Source organism: Vulpes lagopus, chromosome 4 (assembly GCF_018345385.1).
Source record: "Vulpes lagopus strain Blue_001 chromosome 4, ASM1834538v1, whole genome shotgun sequence".
NCBI classification, from domain to species: Eukaryota; Metazoa; Chordata; class Mammalia; order Carnivora; family Canidae; genus Vulpes; species Vulpes lagopus.
The window spans coordinates 52,576,925-52,600,573 of record NC_054827.1 but is presented as its reverse complement, the minus strand read 5'-3'; the positions used below and the strand labels follow the sequence as shown (position 1 = coordinate 52,600,573).

At 42.7% G+C, this 23,649-nt stretch overlaps 1 protein-coding gene across 3 annotated transcripts in view; it reads right to left on the bottom strand.

Moving 5' to 3' along the window:
• Positions 1–1,821: 1,821 nt before the first annotated feature.
• The window catches only part of AGK (acylglycerol kinase), a 75,746-nt gene continuing 53,918 nt past the window's right edge, over positions 1,822–23,649 (bottom strand). For all 3 annotated transcript variants that reach the window (XM_041751428.1, XM_041751430.1, XM_041751429.1), the window contains exons 10-16: positions 20,481–20,560; positions 17,671–17,728; positions 13,184–13,331; positions 12,648–12,745; positions 6,158–6,228; positions 3,879–3,963; positions 1,822–2,792 (exon numbers count right to left, since the gene is read on the bottom strand). In XM_041751428.1, the coding sequence (XP_041607362.1) occupies positions 2,655–2,792; positions 3,879–3,963; positions 6,158–6,228; positions 12,648–12,745; positions 13,184–13,331; positions 17,671–17,728; positions 20,481–20,560 (678 nt within the window). In that variant the 3' untranslated portion in view covers positions 1,822–2,654. The remainder of the gene's footprint in view (positions 2,793–3,878; positions 3,964–6,157; positions 6,229–12,647; positions 12,746–13,183; positions 13,332–17,670; positions 17,729–20,480; positions 20,561–23,649) is intronic.

The window sequence follows — 23,649 nt, the reverse complement described above, 5'->3', positions numbered from 1 at the left end:
AGTCTGGGACCTGCCCTCCTACAGGCCATGGTCTGTCTGCATAAACCACCTCGAGGTAATGGGAACCAGAGCTCGGTGTAACCGTGCCATCCAGGATGGCCGGGACTGTGCACACAGCCACACATGGAAGTTTCATTTCATTTTTAACTTTTTGGGGAGTTCTTTTAAGGCAGTACAGGGGTAAATTCCTACCGTCATGGGCTCTTGTGTTCAAAGCCAGGTTCCTCCTTTCCCAGGTACGTGACTGACCATATGATATCACCTTCCTAGGGCTGGGGTGAGAGCTGAACTCTTGCTTCTGTAAAGAAAGCACTGGCACATGGTGACTACAGCTGTGTGCACAGGCCAGCCCTGGTGCTAAGCAAACAGCTCTCATGCTAGAAAACATCTGCTGGGTTTTTATTAGAAATAATCTTAGCTTTTGAGTAAAGCCTTCCTAAAGTCTTGTGCGTTCTTGAGGTGGGGGACTCAGGGTGTCCTCAACCCCTCCGTAGTCCCAGCCTGGCCGACAAGGTGCTCTCAGAGCTGCACTGCTGGGTGTCCTTCATGTGGATGGTGTGCGCCAGGACTGTGCCAAGGACAAGGCCATAAACAATACGGAAACCGTGTTCTTGCAGGAAATAGCTTGAATCAAGAAAGAATTCCCACCGGGGATTACAGATTTCAAAAGGAATTAAAAATATTAATCTATTAAACATCACTGGACAGCTCAGAATCGCTAAGTAAACCCACATGCTGGTAGCCAGCCGATCACCGAGGAAGAGAGCCAGCTTCCGTGCTGGTCCTTTACATTCTATCCAAAACCCAAGATGGTTTAGGACCCTCCTGGCTCCTACAGAAACTTTCCCTCCTCCCCTCTGTGGGTGCTCCTTCTACTGCAGGTTGGAACCCACCTACTTTTGGTGGGCAAAGCACAGCTTTTGACCCCACTCTGAAGAATATAGAGCCTAACAGGTAAGCCTTGTTTTTTGTGATCTTCCTTCATTGGCCTTTTGTAGCTGCTTCATAATGCCTTCAAGCATTGGTCTTCACTCTCCAAGGGATTCACGGGCACAGGGAAACGGACTGTCCTAAAACCCATCTGCCTGGGGATGAGCCTGTGGCCAAGGCATCGCTTCCTACTTACCCCCTTTACCCCCCATGCTTCCTCTTTACGAAAAGGTGCACATCTCCTCGCTTCCAGGCATTGCTGCTGGAGTATAGAACCCTCAGGGGCACCAAACCCTGGAAAATCCTGATGGTAGTAGTAAAAGTGAATGGTTACAAAGCCCGGCTTACAAATCATTAGCGAATCAGGTAGTTTCTGGCTCTCTTGCTTTCAACAAACTAAAAGAAGATCTAATTAAGCTGTTACTGTGGTAGATTACTAACGTTTGATCTGGAATTCCAAAGGAATTCAAAGAAGACATTAGAATTCTTTGTCGTCTAATTTAGGGGCTTAGAACTATCAGAAACGCAGCAAGGAATATAAATGACATTGAATCCTGTTCTCAGCTGTAAACAATGTGTTCTTGAACTCATTAAAGAGCATTCTAATAAATGTTAATTTTTAATTATCAAAAATTGGCAGTATTATCAGTTGTATTTCAGTAATTACCTCAGTACAGGATTAACTTATAAATGGAAATAATTTTTTAGTGTTATATTTTTTGTTGGCAAGAAAATAAGGCAAGTGATAAAATTTCAGGCATGAAAATAGATCACATTGTGATAGCATTCTTTGCTGAAAGTGGAATGGAAATACCAAATAACTTATTTGTTTATTTTTGTAAATGGAGGATAAGTGTCAAATTTCTATACATTTAAATTGAACCAAATATGTTTAAAAGAGTGATATAACATTTTTATTTTAAAATAATATTTACATGACACCAGGAAAGACATACTTTGGCAACATCTTAAGTTGATATCTAGAAAGTGAGGGGATACATGATCTTTCAAAATCCTTTTCGGGGGGGCGGGGTGCATGAGCAGAAGAGGGAGTGGTATGCTGTACAACACTGGCAGGTGAGGCTGGGGGCACCTCCTGGAGTAGAAGCACCTGGGGGAGGGTGCCTGCTTTTATTTTTTCTTTTAGAAATGGAGATTCCTGGGCCCCGTCCCCAGGCCGAGTGACTAGGTTTGGGGTGGACCCCAAGTCCGTTGTCAACATGCACCCAGGTGCTTCTCATGCAAACCAATACTTAAGCGCTACTTTAAAAAATAATACAAACTGGCCTTTTATAGTTTTTCAGCCCGGGCTGAAGACGGAAACGCCGCGCGTGTCTTTAGGACGGAGGGTGAACTGCCAACAAGCTAAATTTCCATCCGAGCCCAGAAAGTCACAGCACCAATGGGGAAGCCTGGAAAGAGGACGGAGGTGCAGAGGGCGGGCAAGGCGCTGAAGTCCCAGGAGGGCGCAGGGACAGAATCGGGGTGAGGCCGGGGAGGCCCTCTCGCAGCCGGGGCATGAGGGCCTCTCCCAGACCTGCCTGGAAAACCACGGTGGATGAGGGGGCGAGGGTGACGGCGGAGGCTGCACATGCTCTGGGGGGGGCCATGGGGGGTAGTACTTGCCACGGAGGTGCCGTGGGATCCTGCGACAACGGGCAGACAGGGCAGGCTGCGCCTGCTGGTCCCACCGAGGCCTAAAGTGCAGGGTGGGGGCGGCCAGCTCACTGGGCCGTGCCGGGCAGCACCTGTTCCCTCTTCCTCGGGTCGCAGAAGAACTGCAGCTTCCGGGGGAGCAGCTTCACCTCCACCGGCATCGCCTCATACTCCTCGCTGTCGATGCTGAAAGAGCCCCCTGTTCCCTGTGGAGGAGAGGGGAGTGGACCGCTCACTCCAGCCATGGGCTGCCGGGGTCCTGCCCCTGGACAACCCCCTCCTCCTCAGGCCTGATCCCGCTGCTCTTTTTTTTTTTTTTAAAGTCTGGTGCTGCTTCTGCAACTAATCCCAATTCTCCCATCCTTTTTTTTTTTTTTTTTTTTTTTTTGCGGGGGGTAGGGGGGCTTCTATCACCTCCCAGAATATTTTGGGATTTGAGAAAGACTATAATTTAAAAATATTTACTAAATGACAGGGGTCCTCCCACGTCTTTCAGGAACATACGATGTTCTAGGACCTTCTGAGCCCTCCTCTTAGGAAAGCCATGATGTCCACTCACTTATTTTCATAGTTCTTCTTTAGGACTTGCATAGTAGCTTGATACCTCAAATATGGCAACATTAATGGTACAGACTCTATAAAACCTTCTGTAATTCACACATTTAGTTCAACATTTGCTATGTTGAAACTACGGTGCCACCCACTGTGGGGGAGAGCTTCCGTTTTACCTACAAATCCTTTCTGAATACCTTGGATAATGACCCCAAGTCTGCAGAAGCTGTCTGTGGCAGCTCTTTCCTGAGGCAGGGCGCACAGAATAACTATATAACTTAGATTATACTCCTAACATTTTCCCCACTTATATAGGTTATTCTAAGCGTGGCATTTCATAATATAGAAAACTCAATGCCATCCCCAAGATTTTCCAGATCCTTTATAAAAAAGGAAAAAGTGAATGTAGGATCCACTGAGTACCTGCCAACTAGAGAATTCCCTGTGTCATAACATAGCAACCTCTATGTAATGTACATTCAGAAAAATAGAGGCTCAGGAGATGTAAAGATCACTTTAGAGAATCGTGGCTTAAAAACACTTGAAATCTTCAGGAGTCCCCTGCTTATTAGCCCCTGACTCAGAAGGGGGTCCTCTCATCTTTTCAAGTATTCCTCACCATCACCCAGAGCCTGGCCGAGGGCGCGGCCCATACCGGGCAACCAAATGAGGGTCTGTTCCTCGAAAGGAAGATGGACCAAGAAAGAACCTGAAGCTGCGGGACAGGAACCCCGGCTCACCTCAGGAAGCAGCAAAGTGCACTGGCTGGCCTGGAGACACTCGGTGCCGGCCGCACGCAGCTCGGGGTCCCTCACTTTTTTGCTTCTGTGGGTACAGGAAAAAGCATATTTGGACACCAAGGCTGGCAACTCATTCAATTGCAAGAGCACAGCAAGTTCTTTTGTTGAGATTAAATAGACGAGCTCATGCTATGCTGAACCATGGTGTTCCGTGACTAATTTTCCCACAATGATGCTTGCTTAGCAGTGTGACATATTTTAGATTGAGAAGGAAGGTTAACTTGCTGTAGAGAACTGTGGATGAAGTGAAGACAGAGTGATTCTGTACCTAACCCTTGGGCTATTAAAAAACCCGAAATTTAAACATTAGAATGAAATGAAAAGTACTTTTAGTAGTTTTAGAAAAAGTACTAAACTTGTCTTATTTGGCACTTGTAAGTGTATCATTACTTGAAGGAGAAAACATTTTTTATTCTACACATTTCTTTTATGTATGTATATGAATAACCAATTCCTGATGATTCTATTCCTATTAGCAGTCTGCTTAGCATAGTACTATCTTTACCTTGGAGTGAAAACTATCAGACTGTCCATACACACACACACTCACACACATACTCCCTCCACCTCACGCACATATACCCATGAGAGCTGGTTGTGGTCAGTGGAAAGAGTAAAAGTTAATCCAAGTTAGTTAGTCCATTCTTTATCATTAAATTATAACATTAGTCTTTAGTATATGAAGCTTCAGAGTTTTCTAGAGCAACCTCACAATGTTCTATTCCAATACCCAGAGGAAACAGGTGTTACCTAATCTCACTTCCTATTTGAGACCAAAGGAAACCATGTTCCTGCTGCTGAAGATGATGATTGCAATGATGCGGAACATAATGACTTCACCTACATTAAGCAATATAATCGGTTTTTCTTTCTATTTTCAGCTGTCAGTACTATGAAGGAGATTTGAGTACACTGGCCCGGGGGGAGGAGGGAGGCACACTCTCAATTGAGATTGTGTGTGGCTTCTGGACACTCTCTAGGAGACAGGCTTTTCCTTTCTTCCTTCTACAACAGATACAATAAGGGAAGCAAAGCCTGCAGAATGGGCTAGTCAGCATCTGAAGAATTTGTACCAAAGGCAAAAATACCACAAACCAATGAAAGACATTTCACTGCCGGGTTCTGGCGAAGATAATGGGGTAGCCATGGAGACCGGGCTGCTCTAGCAGCAATGTCTACTCCTTAGATGAGCACAAGAGGGAGCTCTGAGACAAAGCACCAAAAAAGAAAAAAAAAAAAAAAATCTCCTAGCAGATTACCAGTTGGCATGGCAACACGTGGGCTCCTAGGATGTGCTGAAGCTGGCTGGGAGGGTTCAGAGCATTCGTAACCAATGAAACTCTGGCAGAGGTCAGGCTTAACAAATCAGACAGGACTGGAGGATATTTTCTAGTGAAAAAGGAGAAAAGCCTGGAGATTGTCCAAGGTACTCAATACCTTTTCAGGTTTTCCATTACTTCCCTGGAAGCAGGACAAGGTGGACTGGCATGAATTGTAACTGATATAGCGAAATGCTTCACCACCGTGAAAAAGACTTTCCCATATACAGCCTCTTGTTTGAGACTCAAAAACAATCCTGAAGTAGTTAGATGTGATTATATATTCGTTTCCATACACAGAGAAGGGCCCACAGAAGTTAAAGGGTTTGTCCAAGTCATGAGGCCAGGACGTAGCAGAATCAAGATCTGTAGCCAGCAACTTTGACCCTGAAGAAAGTTCTGGACACTGTGCCATGCTACACTGAATCCTTCATCTCACTGGAATGGCAGACTGTCCCCACACTCTGACTTTCCTAAAATGAAAAGGGAAGTCCAGAGTAGAAGTGTGTTCTCTGTGTCAAATACTATTTTTTTTTTTTTTTTTTTAATCTTTTTTTTTTTTTTTTTTAATTTTTATTTATTTATGATAGTCACAGAGAGAGAGAGAGAGAGGCAGAGACACAGGCAGAGGGAGAAACAGGCTCCATGCACCGGGAGCCCGATGTGGGATTCGATCCCGGGTCTCCAGGATCGCGCCCTGGGCCAAAGGCAGGCGCCAAACCACTGCACCACCCAGGGATCCCCTCTGTGTCAAATACTTGAAAGAAAGAGGCTATACTGTCCCCAAATCACATAAGTCCTAAGTTGGATCTCCATCTTAGACTTCATGAGGACCCTGAATAGTATGTGCTGGAATACCAACTACTTAACCAGCATTTCCTAAATCCCCAGCCCACTTACCCTATAGTTATGAAGTCTCCTTTGCTGACAGTGTCAGGTTCAATGCAGATGTTCATGAAGTCTTCTTTGCTCTAGAAGGTCAGGAAGACTAACATTAATACTCTACATTTTTGCTAACGCAGCCTGTTGTCCGTTAGCCTCAGAGGTTCATATTTTGAAGCTGTTTATTATACAGAGACTTTCACTTTTAATAACTTAATCCTGAATATATTTCCTTTTTTTTATTTTAAATACATGAAGAGCCTTATTGACGTATCATTTACATGCCATGAAATGCATCACTGCTTGCTTGTTTGGTTGGTTGGTTTTTGCTACCCAGATAAGCTAAACAAAAACTCATGTTAGTCAGAACTCAGAGTAAGAGGTCTGTGCCATTCTACCACTAATCATCACAGCTGTTGTGGTCTCTAGGGTTCCCTCCCTGAGGTCAGGCCTCAGTCCGCCTACCCCAGCGAGCCTCCATCCTCACTATACATCAGCATTACAGCACACCTGATGGAGCAGCTTCTTGGCATGCAGAGCCCAAGCATGTGCTGGGTTTTTTGTATTTTTAAAGACTGATTTGAGAGAGTGATCACAAGCGAAGGGAGGGGCAGAGGAAAATCTTCAAGCAGACTCCTCCCTGAGCTCAGAGCCTGACATGGGGCTCGATCTCACGACTCGCAAGATCAAGACCTGAGCCAAAACTAAGAGTCAGACACTTAACCGACGGAGTCCCCCAGGTACCCGCCAAGTATGTGTTTTCAAATGTTCTTTTTTTGTTTTTTTGTTTTGTTTTGTTTTCAAATGTTCTACACGCAGTTTTGATATGCAACCGGAGTTGAAGAGCAGCAATCCATTTCTGCCATGGTAGTATTTTAAATTTTTTCATTACCGACCACCAAAAGCTCTAGATGAACCAAGCTATGAGGAAGTGGCTATAAAACCAGACTGGGTTCTTGGACCAGTTTCCTGCTAGTCAGTGGCCAGCAATACAAAGCTGGCCCTCTATAAATCCGAACCAATACTTCTGTGTCTACTTCAAATACAGATTTTGTTTCTTTTTGGACAGGTTCAAAATCTGTAGCCCCAGGATAATCCATGAGCTGCTGAAAGCAGACAGCCTTTGCCTAAGATTAAAGAGCACTACCAAAGCACAACTTTCTCTTTCAACCAGGAATTACAGAACACAGAGGGAATGATTTTGCTCTAAGTTCACCTTGTATTCAACAACTGAGTGTCAACTACATCAACTCTCCTAGGTGCTTACGTTACATCAACGAACGAAAAAAAGTATTTCTGCTTATAAAAAATTTATCTACTGGGGAAAGTGGAGGGAATACAAAAAAAAATTAAAATCTAACCATAATAAAGTAAGTTATAAAATATATTAGAAGCATGTTAGAGTGTATCAGTACAAAAACGATAAATTATAGATTATACTAGAAATATATAAAAAAGTATATTAGAAATATATTAGAATTTATTAGAAAAACGAGAGAAAAGAACACAAGAAACACGAGATGGTATGGGTGGTAGGGGTGATTATTTTAAAGAGGGGTCCAAGGGAACCTCATTGAGAAACTAAGCTCTGAGCAGACACCTGAAGGAGGTGAGGGAATTAGCAATGTGCATGTCCAGGGCTGCGGTTCCCAAACTTTAGCAAGTATCACCTGGAGGGCTTGTTAAAACTCAGACCCTGGCCCCATTCTCAGTTTATGGTTCAGGAGATCTAGGGTGAGGCCCAAGGACATCCAGTTCTAACAAGTTCCCCAAGACTATCCTTTGAGAACCACCAGTGTAGGGAAGAGTGATCCACACAAGGGAACTGCCAGGGCAGGGAACTTACAGTGGAAACATGCCTGACATGTGAAAGTACAGTCAGGAAACCAGTGTGGCTGGAGCAGAGCGAGAAAAAGGGACAACAGGAGCTGAAGTCACAGAAGAGGGGAGGCCAGGGCCCTAAGGTCTGACGGCCATTATAAGGCTCTTAGGCTGAGTGGAAGGAGGAGCCATTTGGAACCTTCTAAGCAGAGGAACAGGATCTGGCTTCATCTCAATAGGACCTTTCTGGATGCTGTACTTAGAGGAGAATGCTGTACTTAGAGGAGAAGTAAGGGAGCCACTCAGGAACCCACTGGAATCACCCAAGCAAAAGGCAATGGTGGCTTGGAGAAGTTAGCAGGGGAGGTGGTGTTAAGCGCTGGCATTATTTAGAAGGTGAAGCCACCAACCAGCACTTCCACCAAGATCAGATGTGAGGGGAAAGAGAGAGGTTTGGCCTGAGGGACTGAAAGCCTGGAATTCCACTCAGCAGCAGTGGGGAGCCTGGATGGAGTACTGCCACTGCCATCAAGGCAGGCAAGGGAAGAACAGAAGCTCAGTTCTGGACCCGCAAAGATTCCAAGGTATACTATCCAGCTAAGAGGGGAAGTTAAGTAGTTATACATGTGAGTTATAATATATGTCTAGGATTTGTTTTTTGCGAATAGTGCACATGCAAAAATCAATATGTTAGACGACCCTGACAGATTCACATGAGAAGACTATCTTGATAGATGCTGGAAAGGGACTTGATAAAATTAAATATGCAGTCATGATAAAAACTCTTAGCAAAATTAGGAATAAAAGGCAACTTCCTTAATCTTATAAAGAGTATCTATAAAAAAAAATCCCATCAATCTCAAGAACGTAGCAATGAAACCTTTCTGTCTACATCAGGCTTCAGACGACACTGACTACCACTACTTCTATTGAGCACTGTACTGAGGTCCTAGCCACAGCAGGAAGGTAAGAGAATAGATTAGCAGGCCCAGTATTTGAAAGGAAAAACAAAACTTGCACCATTTGCATTTGTTAGGACTCAATCTATACAAAACCCAAAGGAATCCATTAGTAAAACTTAGTAAGAATTTAGTTATAAAGCTGTTGATTCGGTATCAATATTTAAAAAGTCAATTACATGTCCATCTAAATCTAATATTTAAAAAAGAAATTTTAAGGGATACTGTCTAAAACAGCACCAAAAATTAAGATGACCAGGAATATATCCAGCAAAAGACAAGATGTTAGAACTATAAACTTCATTGAAAGGCATTACAAGCCTAAGAGCTCTGCTATGTTCATACCACAGAAGAGTCAATATTATAGAAGTGTCATTTCTCTTCAAATTGATCTACGGGTTCAATGTAATTCTGATCAATATAACAGATTTTTATGTGGGACTTAATAAAATAAAACTTTTAAGGGATTTATTGAGGTCAAAGAGTCAAGAATAGCCAAGAGACTCTTTAAGAAGAAAAACATAGAGGGATTTATTATAAAATGATAATTAAAAAAAAAAAAAAAGCACCGTACTAATACAGGTTTAGAAAAACAGAGCAACTGAATCGAGAACCTACAAATACATCCATGCACATCTGCTCCCGCAGTATAAAAGGCTTTACAGCAGATGGGGGGGTGGGGGATGTTTGGTAAATAAATGGTGCTTGGACAACAGGCTTTCTATGGGCAAAGATTATAAAATTAGAGCCTTACCTCCATCATTCACAAAACTCAATTATAGGTGAAAGTGTTTCTTTTTAAAATAAAAATAGAATCATGTGATGCATATCATACTAGCCTGGTTTTTTCATTTAACAATATATGATGAATATCGTTCCGTGTCAGTAGAGAACATTTTAAATAAATGTACCAGAATGGATTTAATCAGTCCCCCAGTCCATTTGTTTTACATATTTTGCTATTATAAATACAGTGAACAGACTGTACAAGAGATCCTAATTTCCACACATTCCACACCCTGTAAAGGCTCTTTGACTCTGAATGTACTTTTTTAAATGATAAATGAGTTTTGAGCTATCACATGGCAGCTTCATTGTCTTTGAATATTTTATTGCATTTGCTTTTATTTTTACAAAGACGTGTGGAAACAGAAAATGAATGGTCTGTTCCTTGTGATAAGCAGCACAGAATCTTACACTCTCATAATTGGCACCAAGATAAAAAGCGCTCGGCATTCTGCATGTGCCTAATCTGGAGCCACCATCACCTTCTCCACTGAACTTCATCCATTCATTGGTGTTCCGTCATCAGAGAAAAGAACAATGTTAAAGAACAAGAACAAAATACTAGAAATAATTATAATCAGAGATTGGGTATAAAAGCAATGTAGAATTAGAAATTTTATCTTTCTTTTTGAAATTCCTCTGGAACAGAATCTATTTTTTTCCGACCTTAATACCTTTATGTTCACCAGTGTTTCCAGAATTCCATTATGTAAGAAAGAAGGGAATGGCTACACTACATATGTATATGCATCTGATTATTCCTGGAGGAGAAATTCCTAGAAATATAAGCACGCCCTTGGCCCTATTAAGTCTATTTTGGATGCTTCACAGAGACCCCAAGACACCATCAAGAAAGGGTGTTGCAATTTGCAGTTCGAGCAGAAATGCATGAGTGCCCACTTCCCCACCCACATGGCAAACACAAGCATGCTTAATTTAGGACAGTCTGTCGTTATTTTAATTTGCATTTCTTTGATAGGGGCACTTTTTTGGTTTCCTTACCTATTACATGCATATAAAAGTTATATCTCCCTGATGATGCAGTTATAAGGATTACATGAGTTGACAGTATGCAAAATTCTCAGGGCAGTACCTAGCATATAGTACATATTGAGCAAATATAAGATATTTTTCCATGTTTATTTCCTGTGTGAATTTCTATTCTTGTCCTGTGCCTGTTATTTATATCAGTCCTTTGCCTATTTCTTAATAGTTTGTTATAAAGGAAAGCTTTAACTCCTGCTCTATCACATTCTTTTTCCCAATGTGTCATTAAAAATGTTGTTTATAGTTTCTTCAGTTTTAAGTAGACAAATGCATCAATATGAATTTTGCCTTAGACACCATGCTTAGAAAGGCCTGGTCCTCCCCGAGCTTATATTTATATTGATAAACACTTTGATTTCACTCTAGTGCTTTCATGGTTTTATTTTCCCAATTCAATCCTTCAATCCAACTGGAATTAATTTGTGTTATCCAAATGTTAAACAACAGACATGTCTTATATTTTCTAATTAGAAAACAACTCGATACTCCATTAATGTCAGAGTCAACCTCCCTGCTGCCTGCGTACATTCATCAATCACCATGTTCAAGTCCACATGCAGTTTCCAGACTGACCTGGTCACCTGTAAACATACTACCTGGATCTGCATAAAACCTCATCATAGGATTTGGCCCACAGGGCAGGGTGACTTCTCTATTTGCATGCTCGCTAATACAAACTTCTAAGGTTTTTTCCTACAGCAGGGGTCAGAAAACTCTGGACTTTCTGGCCAAAGAGTCAGTGTTTTAGGCTTTTGGGCCAGAAAGTCTGTGGCAACTACTTGACTCTGCAGTCATGGCACAAAAGCAGCCACAGACAGCATGTATGTGAATGCATGTGGCTGTTTCAACACAGCTTTACTTATGTGAATGAGACCTGGATTTCATATTCTGTGTATCACAAATTATTCTTCCTTTGATTTTTCTCACAACCATTTAAAAATGTAACATCAGTTCTTAGTTTGTGTGCCACCTACACAAAAATAGGTGGCAGACCAGTTTGCCAACCTCTGCTTTATTTCAAGAATTTTTTTGGTGTCTTGTCAATAGGAGTGCCATCCAGAACTTTCTGCACTAACAGAAATGTTTTGTATCTGCTCTCCAATGTGGCAGCTACTCGCCACATACAGCTAATGGGCACTTGAAATGAGTGCTCCATTTTATGTAATTCAAATAGCTGGGACGCCTGGTGGCTCAGCAGTTGAGCATCTACCTTCAGCTCAGGGCATGATCCCAGCGTCCCGGGATCGAGTCCCACATTGGGCTTCCTGCATGGAGCCTGCTTCTCCCTCTGCCTCTCTCTGTGTGTCTCTCATGAAAAAATAAATAAAACATTTTAATAAATAAATACATAAATAAAAATAAATAAATTTTAAAAATAAAAATAAATAAATACAATAAAAACAAATAGCCACGGGTCTAGCAGCTACTGTACTGGACAGTGCAGGTCAACAGAGTAGACTGTCTATATATATGTGTATATATATGTTTTTTTTCTTCTGGGGACCTAAATCCTCATACTTAATATAGTCACAAGAATAATGGGTACTCGCTCAAGTAAAAGTTCTGCAATTTTTTATTCCAGAGACAAAAGGGAGCAGGCTGACTTTTCATTTCTAAAGGCTGAAAGCTTGGTGGCTACTAAGCAGTGCCCAGAATACTGGCTCAGACACTACAAATCTTGAAGCTACTGCTTCACTCTGCTGTTTCTTCTCATTGCTATTATTCCTTAAAACCATACCACATCCTCTTTTCCCCAATCCTTTCCTCTCTCCCCCAAAAGGGTAAAAATAAAAAATACCCGATTAAAAAAAAAATACCCGATTAGCGGAAGGCCATGTAGTCTTTGTCACTTTTCCCAGATACCAAATGCTTTGCTAGTAAAATGGCACGCTTACCGTCAGGTCAAGCTGACTGTTCCGTGTTGTGATGGACAGTTCAATGGTGGACAGCTGCACTTCCTTCCAGACCTTGGGGCTCACCTCTTGTGAAAGGGCTGTGTGGGGGCATTAGATTCAGGTCAATTTCTTCCGCTAACATCTCACCACTCTCCCACCAATGGCGAGCTGCCGGCTGCTTGGCTTGGCCACTCAAACCTACCCCCTGATTCTCCACCTCTGTTTTATTTATTTCATAGTTTCTTACACACAGGATGAAGAGCCAGGCTCAAATGGAACATCTATACCCAAAACATCTATTAAAGCAGCCACAGTAACATAAAGGTCAGTGACAGGGAGCCATGGTTTGTCACCAATGACCCAGGCTATTTCCATTCATGGCACAGTGTTGGTTTGGGTCCCACTCTGTGGCACACAGAAGGAAAATTCAATGATTCTTGAAAGGCCTCTCCTGCACCACGTGTCTCACACTGATTTGGGGTCTGCTTTCGGACATCCTGAACTGACCAGGGCTCTGCAACCAGCATGTGGCTCACCATCCTGCGGCTGTGCCCAGTATGATGCGAGCCTTCGTAATATTCTCCTGTACAAAGATGGCCGTGGAGGGGTCTCTTCTGCTCCACTGGGAGGTCTCTCTGTAGGTCCCATGTACGAGATTGAGGCTTGATGTGTCTGAGGCCACTCCTTTTAACGTGAAGAGAGAAAACCTTGTCATGCACACCCATGTCCAAACTCTTAGGAGGGTCTCTGCAAAGGTTAATCTACCTACACCTGCCTAAAAGCAAATTAATAATAATCTCACCGAATGGAATTATCTCTGCTTTGGAACATGGGATCCTCAAGCTTTCTTTTTCTACTGAAGGCTGATCTTGAAAACCATGAACTCGGTGAGTGCTGCCTCCACTGCTCTCACAATCACAGAGCAGAAAAGTCCAAGCAGACTAACCACCACTGCTTACACTTTTTCAAAAAAAAAAAAAAAAAAAAAAATCAGTATGAATGAGCATAGAATCATTCCATAAAAATTTATCTTTGGTTTACAGATGGTGACACAAAAATGAAATGCATCGAAGCATCAAATATCTTCTTCCCTTCTGGAATCCTATTCCACACGGAGCCCAGAATGGTTTAGGCTAGCTTTGCCATCCAGCCAAGGCTTCAAAGACCATCATTCTCAGACTAGATTTTTTGTCTTCTACTTCCTGACACCCCAGTCCAGTCTCATTAGTAATTAAAACAACACAGGAGTAATTAAACACAGTAATTACCCAGGAGTAATTAAAACAACACCCTAGCCACTCAACCCTTGATGTCATCCCTAAGTCCCCAGCCACCTATTTCCATGGCCACATCCTGATCCTTCTCGTTACCCAGAACTATTCCATCTTAGAAACCTAAAACCTTGACGCCTTACTCTGTAGCCACACCCCATATTCTTCTGTTCTTTTGACTGCTTCTTTTGTACTGAACAGGTCTCTTGGGGTGACCCACTGCCTTGGTCTCAGGTTCTCATGCAGTAAATTACAAAGGAGTAACTGGCTTTTCCCTCCCTCCCCCTCTCCCTCTCCATCTGAATGTGGCTGTCCTGGGGACTCACTGCTTCCTCATACAGTTGTCTTCCTATGGCAGTGTCTGCCCTGAAGGAGACATTTTAAGGGGATGAATTCAATTTGGAGTATCTGGAAATCGGATTGTGACCGCATTATCTAAGCTGTGTCCTTTTCTCCTGCTGACATTTATAAAGCTGGTGTTTTGATCTCCATCTGCCTAGCTCCTGCATTGGCTTTCATAACTTGGTTCAAACTCAGAAGAGGAAGAGATGGGTGTGATTTTTGGCCCATGAAGCTCCAACCCCACACCAAATTTCTAATCACTTTGAGAATTCCAGCCCCTGATACACCATTTTCTCTCAGTGCTTAATGAAGTTGATTACTTTAAATCACCCTTTTCCCATCACTGTTGGTCCTCATGTGTCTTTGGGTATTGCATAATATGTGCCCTGAGAAGCCTCTATCTGGATCGAGCTTGTCACTAGGTTTCTGTACTTGCACCCTGTGGCTCAGTGTTACTAGATGGGCAAACAATAGTCCAGGTCAGTACTGATTCAGGGAACAGGGCACACCTGTGCCACAACAAATATTTGGTCTCAGGTCCTCAATGCTACTTGTTGATCCTTCCAAACCTCCCTATTTTCACCTCTCTTTAAGATCTCCCCAACCCCTAGCGCCCACCTCATTTTCAACATATTCCCTGGTTCCCCATGCTTCAGCGAGTCAGGACGACAGTGGGAACTGCCTTAACCCTCTCTTCATTTGTTTGCATCTGGACCTTGGCTCTAGTTCTCTCCCATCCCTTCCTCCATCCCAGGCTGGCCCAGTACCAAGGGCCCCATGCCCTCCGACCTATGTTTGAGTTTTGCAGGTTCAATCAGGCTCTGTGTCTGTCTCTTGTCTCTCACCTGTCCCCCCCACCCCTTTTTTTTAAAAATTTTTTTAGATTTTATTTATTTATTCATGAGAGACAGAGAGAGAGAGGCAGAGACGCAGGCAGAGGGAGAAGCAGGCTCCCTGTGGGTAGACCAATGCGGAACTCGATCCCAGGACCTTGGGATCATGGCCTGAGCCAAAGGCAGACGCTCAACCACTGAGCCTCCCAGGTGCCCCAACCTCTTCCTTTTCTTCCTGTCTTTTGTTTCAGGGCAGAAAGGCACTGCGCTCTCTCTCTATGCAATTAAACAGTCCATGGCCTAGCTCTGGCCTTTCCTAGCTCTCTCCTCTCCAAGTCAAGCCTCCTGAAGGAGCGGTCCCCCTCCACTGTGGCATTTCAATGTGGCTCAGCTGCCCCCTCGGAGATGAGCAGAGCTTCCGAGGCTGAGGCTGCCCCGTTCAGTGGGTGCCCTCCTGTCCCAACACTCCCACTCCCGGGGCTGGCGTGTGTGTGACCCTCATGGGGACCCCCTTCCCCTCAGTGCTCCACGGGTAGCTCCGTGGTTCCCTAAATGCCTACAGTCCTTGGGGCTAACCATGGGCTCGTTTGCTCTACACGGCAACCTCGTCTAACCCCAAGTTACAACACCACTCCAGCACTCAGTACGTCTACACCTGTGTCTTCAGACCTAAGTCACAACTGTATCTCCACCTGTCTCCACAGGGAGGCTGACCTCTGTATGTGCCAAACTGAAAACATCCCCTTTCTCCACAAATTCGATCCTACTCTAATATTGTCAGTGTTAACAGAAAACTAGTTAGCGAACTAGGCCCCAATCAGAAACCAGAGACTCCTCTCATCCCCCATTTTCAAAGGGGCCACCTCACGACCCCTTTCACCCACCCTCTGCTGTCAGCACACACAGTTGGCATCCTGGCTGGACCTCATCGCTTCTCACCTGCCTTGAACAATCTTTGGTCTGGTGCCCTTGCCTTCACTACCGGCAGGCAATCTCTCATTTACACTCCTGACAAATAACTTTTCTAAAATGCAGACCTGGTCCCGTCTCTCCCCTGCTTAAGACTCAGCAGCTCCCCAAAGCTTTCATGGTAAAAGTCAGACGCCACATCCAAACCTGCCATGCCTAGCCCTCCCTCGACACCCCCTCCCCGCTGCGCGGCTGCCCTGGCAGCTGTGTGACATCACGGCCACTTCACACAGCCTGGCTCCTCCACCCGGAATGCCTTTGCTCTAGTCCTGTACAGATTCAAACTCCAGTACAAGTGTTCTCTGCCCTGGGAGGACTGCTGCCTCCTGTCTGCCCCCACCTTATCTTGCACTTGCCAGACCACTTGCCAGACCACGGGCTTACTTGCCCCTCACACTCCCTGCACGTGGATCCTCCTGGAGGGCAGGAAACCTGTCTTATTTGACTTTGAACACTCCAAGCAGACAGCAGGGCTGGCCCCACTAGATATTTAATAACTGTTCACTGAAGAAATGCTGGAAACAGTTTATGTTCTCCCTGACTCTACACCTTGAAGTAGTAGAGCTTTGCTACTCTTCTTAAATGCACCCACTACTCCACCACTGAAATTATTCCCTTAAGCAAGAGTAACGATGCATTTTACTGAAACAGTCTGCCTTCAGTGTAGAGAGGCTTTGCCCTCCAAGTTCATTTTCATAATCATATAAATTGGTCACCCTAGTACTTTAGGGTTTTGTTTTTGGGGTTTTTGTTTGTTTGTTTGCTTTGTTTTACATTTCTTTAACATACAAGAATTTATTTAGAAGATACGGGGAGCTATGTTTTCCAAATGTTTTGCAATGGACATACATCACTTTTATAATTAGAAAATCCCTTGACACTCTGAATATTAACATTAAAACCAATATTTTCACTACAAACTTCATCTGCCAATTTTCAGATTGACCTGCCAACTTTTGAATATACTGCTTTGATTTGCATAAAAGCTGAACACAGGATGTCATCCACAGATAAGGATGACTTTTCTATTAGCATTTTCATTAATATACACGGTTCAGCTTTTCTCTATGGCAACATTTTTCAGTGAACAGGCTATAGGAGCAGTGCCGGATGGAATATTCTCCAATGTCGGAAATATCCTCTATTTATACTGTTCAAGACACTAACCACTACCCATATTTTGCTAGGACAGTTTGAAACCTACTCCATTATACACAAGCCTGCACAATTACATACATTCGGATGCAAATCTTTAATTCATTTCCAGATATGAATGTAGACACCCTTACAAATAATTGATGAGATATAGGTCATTTTACTCCAGGTTTGTCTGGCAAGAGTGAGTGAATAGGTAAGCAAAAGGAAGTGGGATGCCAAAGAGAAATTAAGTACGAGTTTGGTAATGGAGGGAATAAGCTAGTAGATGAGAGGCAATAGCTTATCTAATAGGAATGCTTTCTGCATTCGTATCTAAGTATCCCATATTTTAGTATTGGAGCATGTCTTATATATCTGTAGCAGGGAATTTTTAAAAAATCCAAATACACACATCACAGAGTAACAACAAAATAACACAGGGCAAATTTCTACATTGTAAATTGCATTTACCTTAAGGGTACTGAAGAAGTGAGCTGCTTTGGTTTTAAGAGGCCCAAGATACCAGTACCTGAGAAAGATCAAGACAAAAATCTAATTAGAATCTTAAGAGAACTATCCACGTGATAGACACGGTTCATGTAGGACAACAGTACGTTCGAACCACACCTCGTCTGTGGGTACTCTTCACAGTCACCTCTAGCGTGAGATGTGTACTATGAATTACACTCTACTCACAGCTCTGGAGGCCTGGGGATTATACTTTAGCAGAAAAAAGTGCAGTTAAATTTTGAATATGCATTTCAATGTTGTGTCAAACAGTGTGCAATTAGGTACACAGTGGATAGATCCTTGCAATTTATAAGAAATACATAATCAGCATCTCTCTCTCAATTTACAGGTACCACTGTAATACACACTTTCAACCACAGGATGTAGTAGAGACTACATTCAAAAGAGCAATGAGTAGAAGATGATGAAGCCACAATGAGATGCAGATGCCAGGTGATCTGGTGTGTGACTCACATGCTAAGTGACCAGACCCTATATATGTGTTCTCTCTCTCTCTCTCTCTGACAAACACATACCTTATATATGATGTTCTCTCTCACACATACAAATAATTAAAATTTGTAAATCAGCATAACTTCACATTACACATTTTATGCAGCTTTAAAATGGAAATGTTCAATCTGGGAATGAAGAGAGTCTGCTGCATATTGCTTAATACCTAAAAGCTAGCAGAGAGAGAAAGATGCCTACTAGGAATTAGAAAAGTGGCATAAAATAGATTCCTCTATCAAAATTTATCTGTCCCTTACCAGGCCATCTTAAGTGTTCTCTATTTGATTCTGATCAATATGCATTTATTTAGCACTTACTATGTATATGAAGGAAAGAGAAGAAAGAGTATAAAGTTCCTGCCTTTGAAGGCTTCTAATTTGAGAAAATAAAGCCAAAAAAAGTAATAGAAAACAATACACGACCATATGTATCAGTGTAAACCAATCACTATTTGTTGGTAAGGAGAGTCGAGGAGGGACAAGAAATCACTAAGGACTGGAAATCATGGGAGCAGCCATGCCTGCATAATGAATGGCACAAGGGCAAAGTAAGGGTGTGGAATTTAGAAAGATGGTTTTGATTTAGACATGTGAAAGACGGAAAAGAAGTCATTCTAGGCAAGAGGAATAGCAAAGGTACAAGAAACACTCAGAAAAGCAGTCACAGCAAAGACTTGAAAGTAAAGACACAGAACTATGGAATTAGGGTTGACGGATTATGGATAAAGTTGGGCCTTAAATGCCAGAACACAGAGGTTAGATAGAATTCAATGAGCAATGTGGAGCCATCCTCATTATTATTAGGTCCATACTGTGATGCTACTAATGAGGACCTTGATCATCTGATTTTTTTTCTAAGCTTATGTAATAATTTGCTTCATTTCCCAGCTAGCCAGAGAGAAAGGCCGTTTATTCCTAACCGGCCGTAGTTCCACTCATGTCTACCAACAGCACAGCTTGAAACTATGCTTGTAGCCCGAAGGCCAGCCAGATCATTTCGTGCATGCCTATTGTTTCTCCCAAGGCACAGAGGGTGACTCGGTGGAGGGTCCCAGCCGAGGTGTTGCATAACCACCACCAAAATTTTTAAATTCATTGTTCAAAAATCAATCAAAACAGGAGCAGGTGTGTGAGATAGTACTAAAGGGGCTGATTTATGCTAATGCTCACTGTTGATTAACACATTTCAGAAAACAATTTGTTTGCACCAGACTTTTTCAGGGAAAACTAAGCAGTTCCTCTTGGTGAGGTGCTGGTATCGGAGATCACAGATAAAACAGAGAGTGATTAGTGGAATCAAGGTAATCATGGCCAATTTACAAATAACAACAATGTGAAACGCTCAACAATGTAATACAATACAGCAACATTTCTCTTTGACATTCCACTCTCCAGAACTCCACTGGCAGGAATAACAAAGTAATACAAGTCAGAGAAATTTCTTCTTTTTTTTATAAATTTATCTTTTATTGGTGTTCAATATGCCAACATATAGAATAACACCCAGTGCTCATCCCATCAAGTGCCAAGAGAAATTTCTATAAAGGAAGCATGGTAAGGAAGCCCAGGAGGGGAAAGGGGTTTTCTTGATAAAAAGTGGTGAGATTGATCATAATTCATTCAAACCATACTAAAATTATAAGTCCCATGCTAAGAAAAGGTAAAGAGAGAGCACAACCGAACTGATACGGAGTGAACCTCACGCAGCGTCTCCACCAATCCCACCTCAGGCAGCCTATGTCTGCACCACCTTGGAGCAGAACACAGCACACCCAAATTCCAAGACAATAGTTTCATTCGGCACAATGAGCTCTTCAAAAAAGAAGTCCATTCCCGTGGAAGCCAGCCTCGGGTCTTTCGATCCGTTAGGCTTGCAACAAGAATGCCTCTCAGGGACAGTCTTCTGACCAGAACTGTAAAAGCTCCACAAGGGCTGGAGGCACCCCCATCAGTGCCACTCCAACAGGCTGCTGGACCCAGGCAATTTCAGCCTAGCATGAGCCTCACCTGTGCTCAGACGCAATGTCCAGAGACAGAGATGCAGTCTACACCGCTTCACTACCAAACAAGCAAGGAGGAAACCAGAACCTTCCCCAACCTTTCTGTGTCAGATCTAACCATCTACACGTTTATTATTTGTAAGTAATTCAACCTCCAGGCCCACCAGATTTCTTCCTAGATGATCACTGTATATTGAAACCTCAAAGGAGCAGAAGAGTTTTTAAAAAATCATCCCACATCAGTACAATAATCCTTTACTTGCTAACTTTGACGCCAGCATCTCTGAAGGATCCCCATCGAAGGCCAGTCATTGCAAACACGGGCTGTTCCTTTTCTCCCTGGAAGTTAAATACATTCATTTTAAATTAATGATTGCAGTAACTTGGAACTCTCTACAGGTGAACACCGAGCAAATGTTCATGGCCTACTTTTCATCAAACCAAATTCTAAAAAGGATGTTCAAAATCTCAGAAATTAACTGAGTAGTCAGTAAAAGGACTTGAATAAACCATATTGTAAAATGAAATTAATTTTTATATACTAGGCCTCATGAATTTGCTGGCAAGGGAACATATTATTATACTTCAGACTTAAATTATGAAGTACCTAACTATGCTGGCTCTTCAACCAAGTCATCCAGAATTTCTTCTCTCTCACAGACTTGCCCAAGGCAAAGATAATTTAAGCCTGCATTCTCTATAGAGGTCCAAGTGCTCTCAAGTAAAGAGGAGAATCCTGGTACTCTAGAATGTTTCGCCTGAATATCTAAAAAATACAGCCAGATATCTGTTGTAGCAAGTCAGAATAAAAAGCAATTCAGATTTAATCCAACCCTTTATGGCAAAATATTGCATATTACAATCAGTGAATTACTAATAAATCCATGAGTTAAGCAATATATAGAAAACATACACAATATGGTCTTTAAGAGTTTGTACTTCATGATGGACCTTCCTTAAAGTATAAATACATATATCAAGACTGTAAAAAGGCCCTTTACCCAGAGCTCAGAATTACAGCCAAAGCCCAAGGCTTTGCCCACATTCTAAACAGAGCTCCTGCATGCTAGACATAACTCCACAAAACTTGCTACAAGGGGACAGAATCAGCTCCATTTCCACGATGCCCATCAGTACAGCCAGTATCAGCAGAAGATAAGGAAGTAGAAGAGAATCCTTGATGCTGTAAACTGTGAGGTCTTCTCAGGGAGGGAGTGTCTCCCCTCAATCCCACTTCAACCCTACTACACCAAAACCAAGTGAGGGATTTCTAGGAGAATCACACACTAGGAGGGGCAGCTTATAAAGTTTTTGGCCTCTCATTCCTTGGTGTCTATCTGTCCAAGCAGTAGGTGGGCTCTTCTGCCCTCTGTACCAGCTTACACATGGGAAAGGGAGCTACAGCCACAGATGGTCGGGCCCAGAGGTGACAGTGACATACCTCAGCCTCGCACAGCAAGGATACATTAGGCTCCTGGGAACCAATGGGACATTGTGGAACATAGCAGGGCTCTGAGCCACCCTGATGGTAGAAAGCTTATCTTTTTTTGTCATGGAATGATCATCGACAAATACATATCCTGTATTAGGGTGATTAAAAAAAATCACCTATATAGTGATTTAAAAAAAAAAAAAAAGATCTGCCCTCAAACAGCTCTGGGTGTGACATGGGTGTGCAGACACTGACAATGACAATACAATGCAGTAGGTTTCCATAATAGAGAGAGGCACCAAGTATTAGGAAAGCACAAAGCAGGTGTGACTGCATGAGGTGTGGCGGGAGTAAAGGAGATGAATGGCAACGGAAATACAACATAAAGCGACACCTACATTCAATTTTAAAGAACAAGTTGCCTAGATTGAGGGAGACTGGGGAGAAGCATGCAGTGATAGAAAACAGAGAAGTGCTGGTCTAGCCTCCAGGAGAGAAGCAACACTGAGTATGCAGTACCTACAGGCGGATTTCCCCAAAGGCTCCATAGGGGTTAGTAGGTGTCACAACTAATAAGAACAATGATGATGGTAGAGGGTCCCATGATCAAAGCTGAGAAATACCAAAATGCCTTGGTTTGAAACAAGTTAAGTTTACTGTGGTTCTTCTAAGAGTCTTTAATAGGCTACTGTACATGATATACTTCCAAAAGGAGAAATACAGTTTCCCTGAATTGTTAACTGTGCAACCCTTCTCTGGGAGGCATTCTGCATAACTAATATTCCTCAGGAAAGGCAATCAAAAGCAGATAGTGTCACATGTAAGTCTTGGTTTTAGAACTCAAGACGTCCCAACTGGTGTTCTAAGAATGTTTTCTCACTTTTCTTTGGAAGATTTTAAGATTTTGTTAAGATTAGCTGAAAAGCCTTGAAATGTCTAGGTGCCACTGATTTGGGGTGCAGTTCCTAGCAAGGGGTAGGAAGGACTCTGGACAATAGGAAATGAGTGTACAAAGATCTAGGGAAGCCCAGCTAACAGCCAGATGGGTGTAGAGCCCTCGGGATTCAGGAGAGGCCTGAGGGTTGGTAACAAAGAGACTGGTCTTTGTTGGGGTGCACAAGAGAAATAAACAAAGGCAGATGGGTATAGTGGAAGCTGACAGACAAAACACCACTGGATGTTAAGGTGATAAAGGCCTGGGTGATAGAGTATCAGATGGACGGGTCAGTGAACAAAAACAGATACAGAAAGACAGGCACACAGCCAGATCTTAACAGCAAAGGATATACTTTGTCCCAAATCAAAGGCCCCCTGGAAAGAGAAAATGGCCTAATGGTTTGCTAAAGAAAAAACAACTCAGAGAGCTGATCAGAAGAAAAGCTTAAGGGGCAGTTAAAACAATTCTGGTCAACTAGACAAGTACCTAACCTAGGAATTTTAGGAATTCTAGGTGAAGACTTAGAAACAAAGAGGAATTCAGAAGTTCTGAAGCAGCTCTCAGCATCATTCTGAGAGAATGATCAGTCAGGGTTTGAACAGAAGGAAGCTAGGAATACAGAAGAAAGGAGAGATTCTAACTTCCACCAGCAACCCTATCCCTCCTCTTCAGGTTCTGGGTTGGCAGGTTTTAAGAGTCCAACTGCAGGAGCAAAAAGAAAGAACTAGAAAGACTTTGATAAGTCTTTCCAGTAGTTACTTTAAAGTCAAGTACTAGGCTTTGTAGATGTCTATATAGGAAAAGGCCCTTTAGAAATCATGGGATAGTGCCACCTGGACAAAGCAGTCAAGTCAAAAAGCAATGGACCATAAGACAGGAAATCTAGATTCTACTTCTGTCTCCAGCATGAGTCAGATAACCAGCTCATTCCTTTTTTTTTTTTTTTTTTACTCTGTCAAATGAAGATACTAATACACATCTTGTCCTCTTAAGCCGGAACTCCAAGTGAGATATGAACACACACGGACACTGTAAAAAATCTAAATATAAAGCAATATT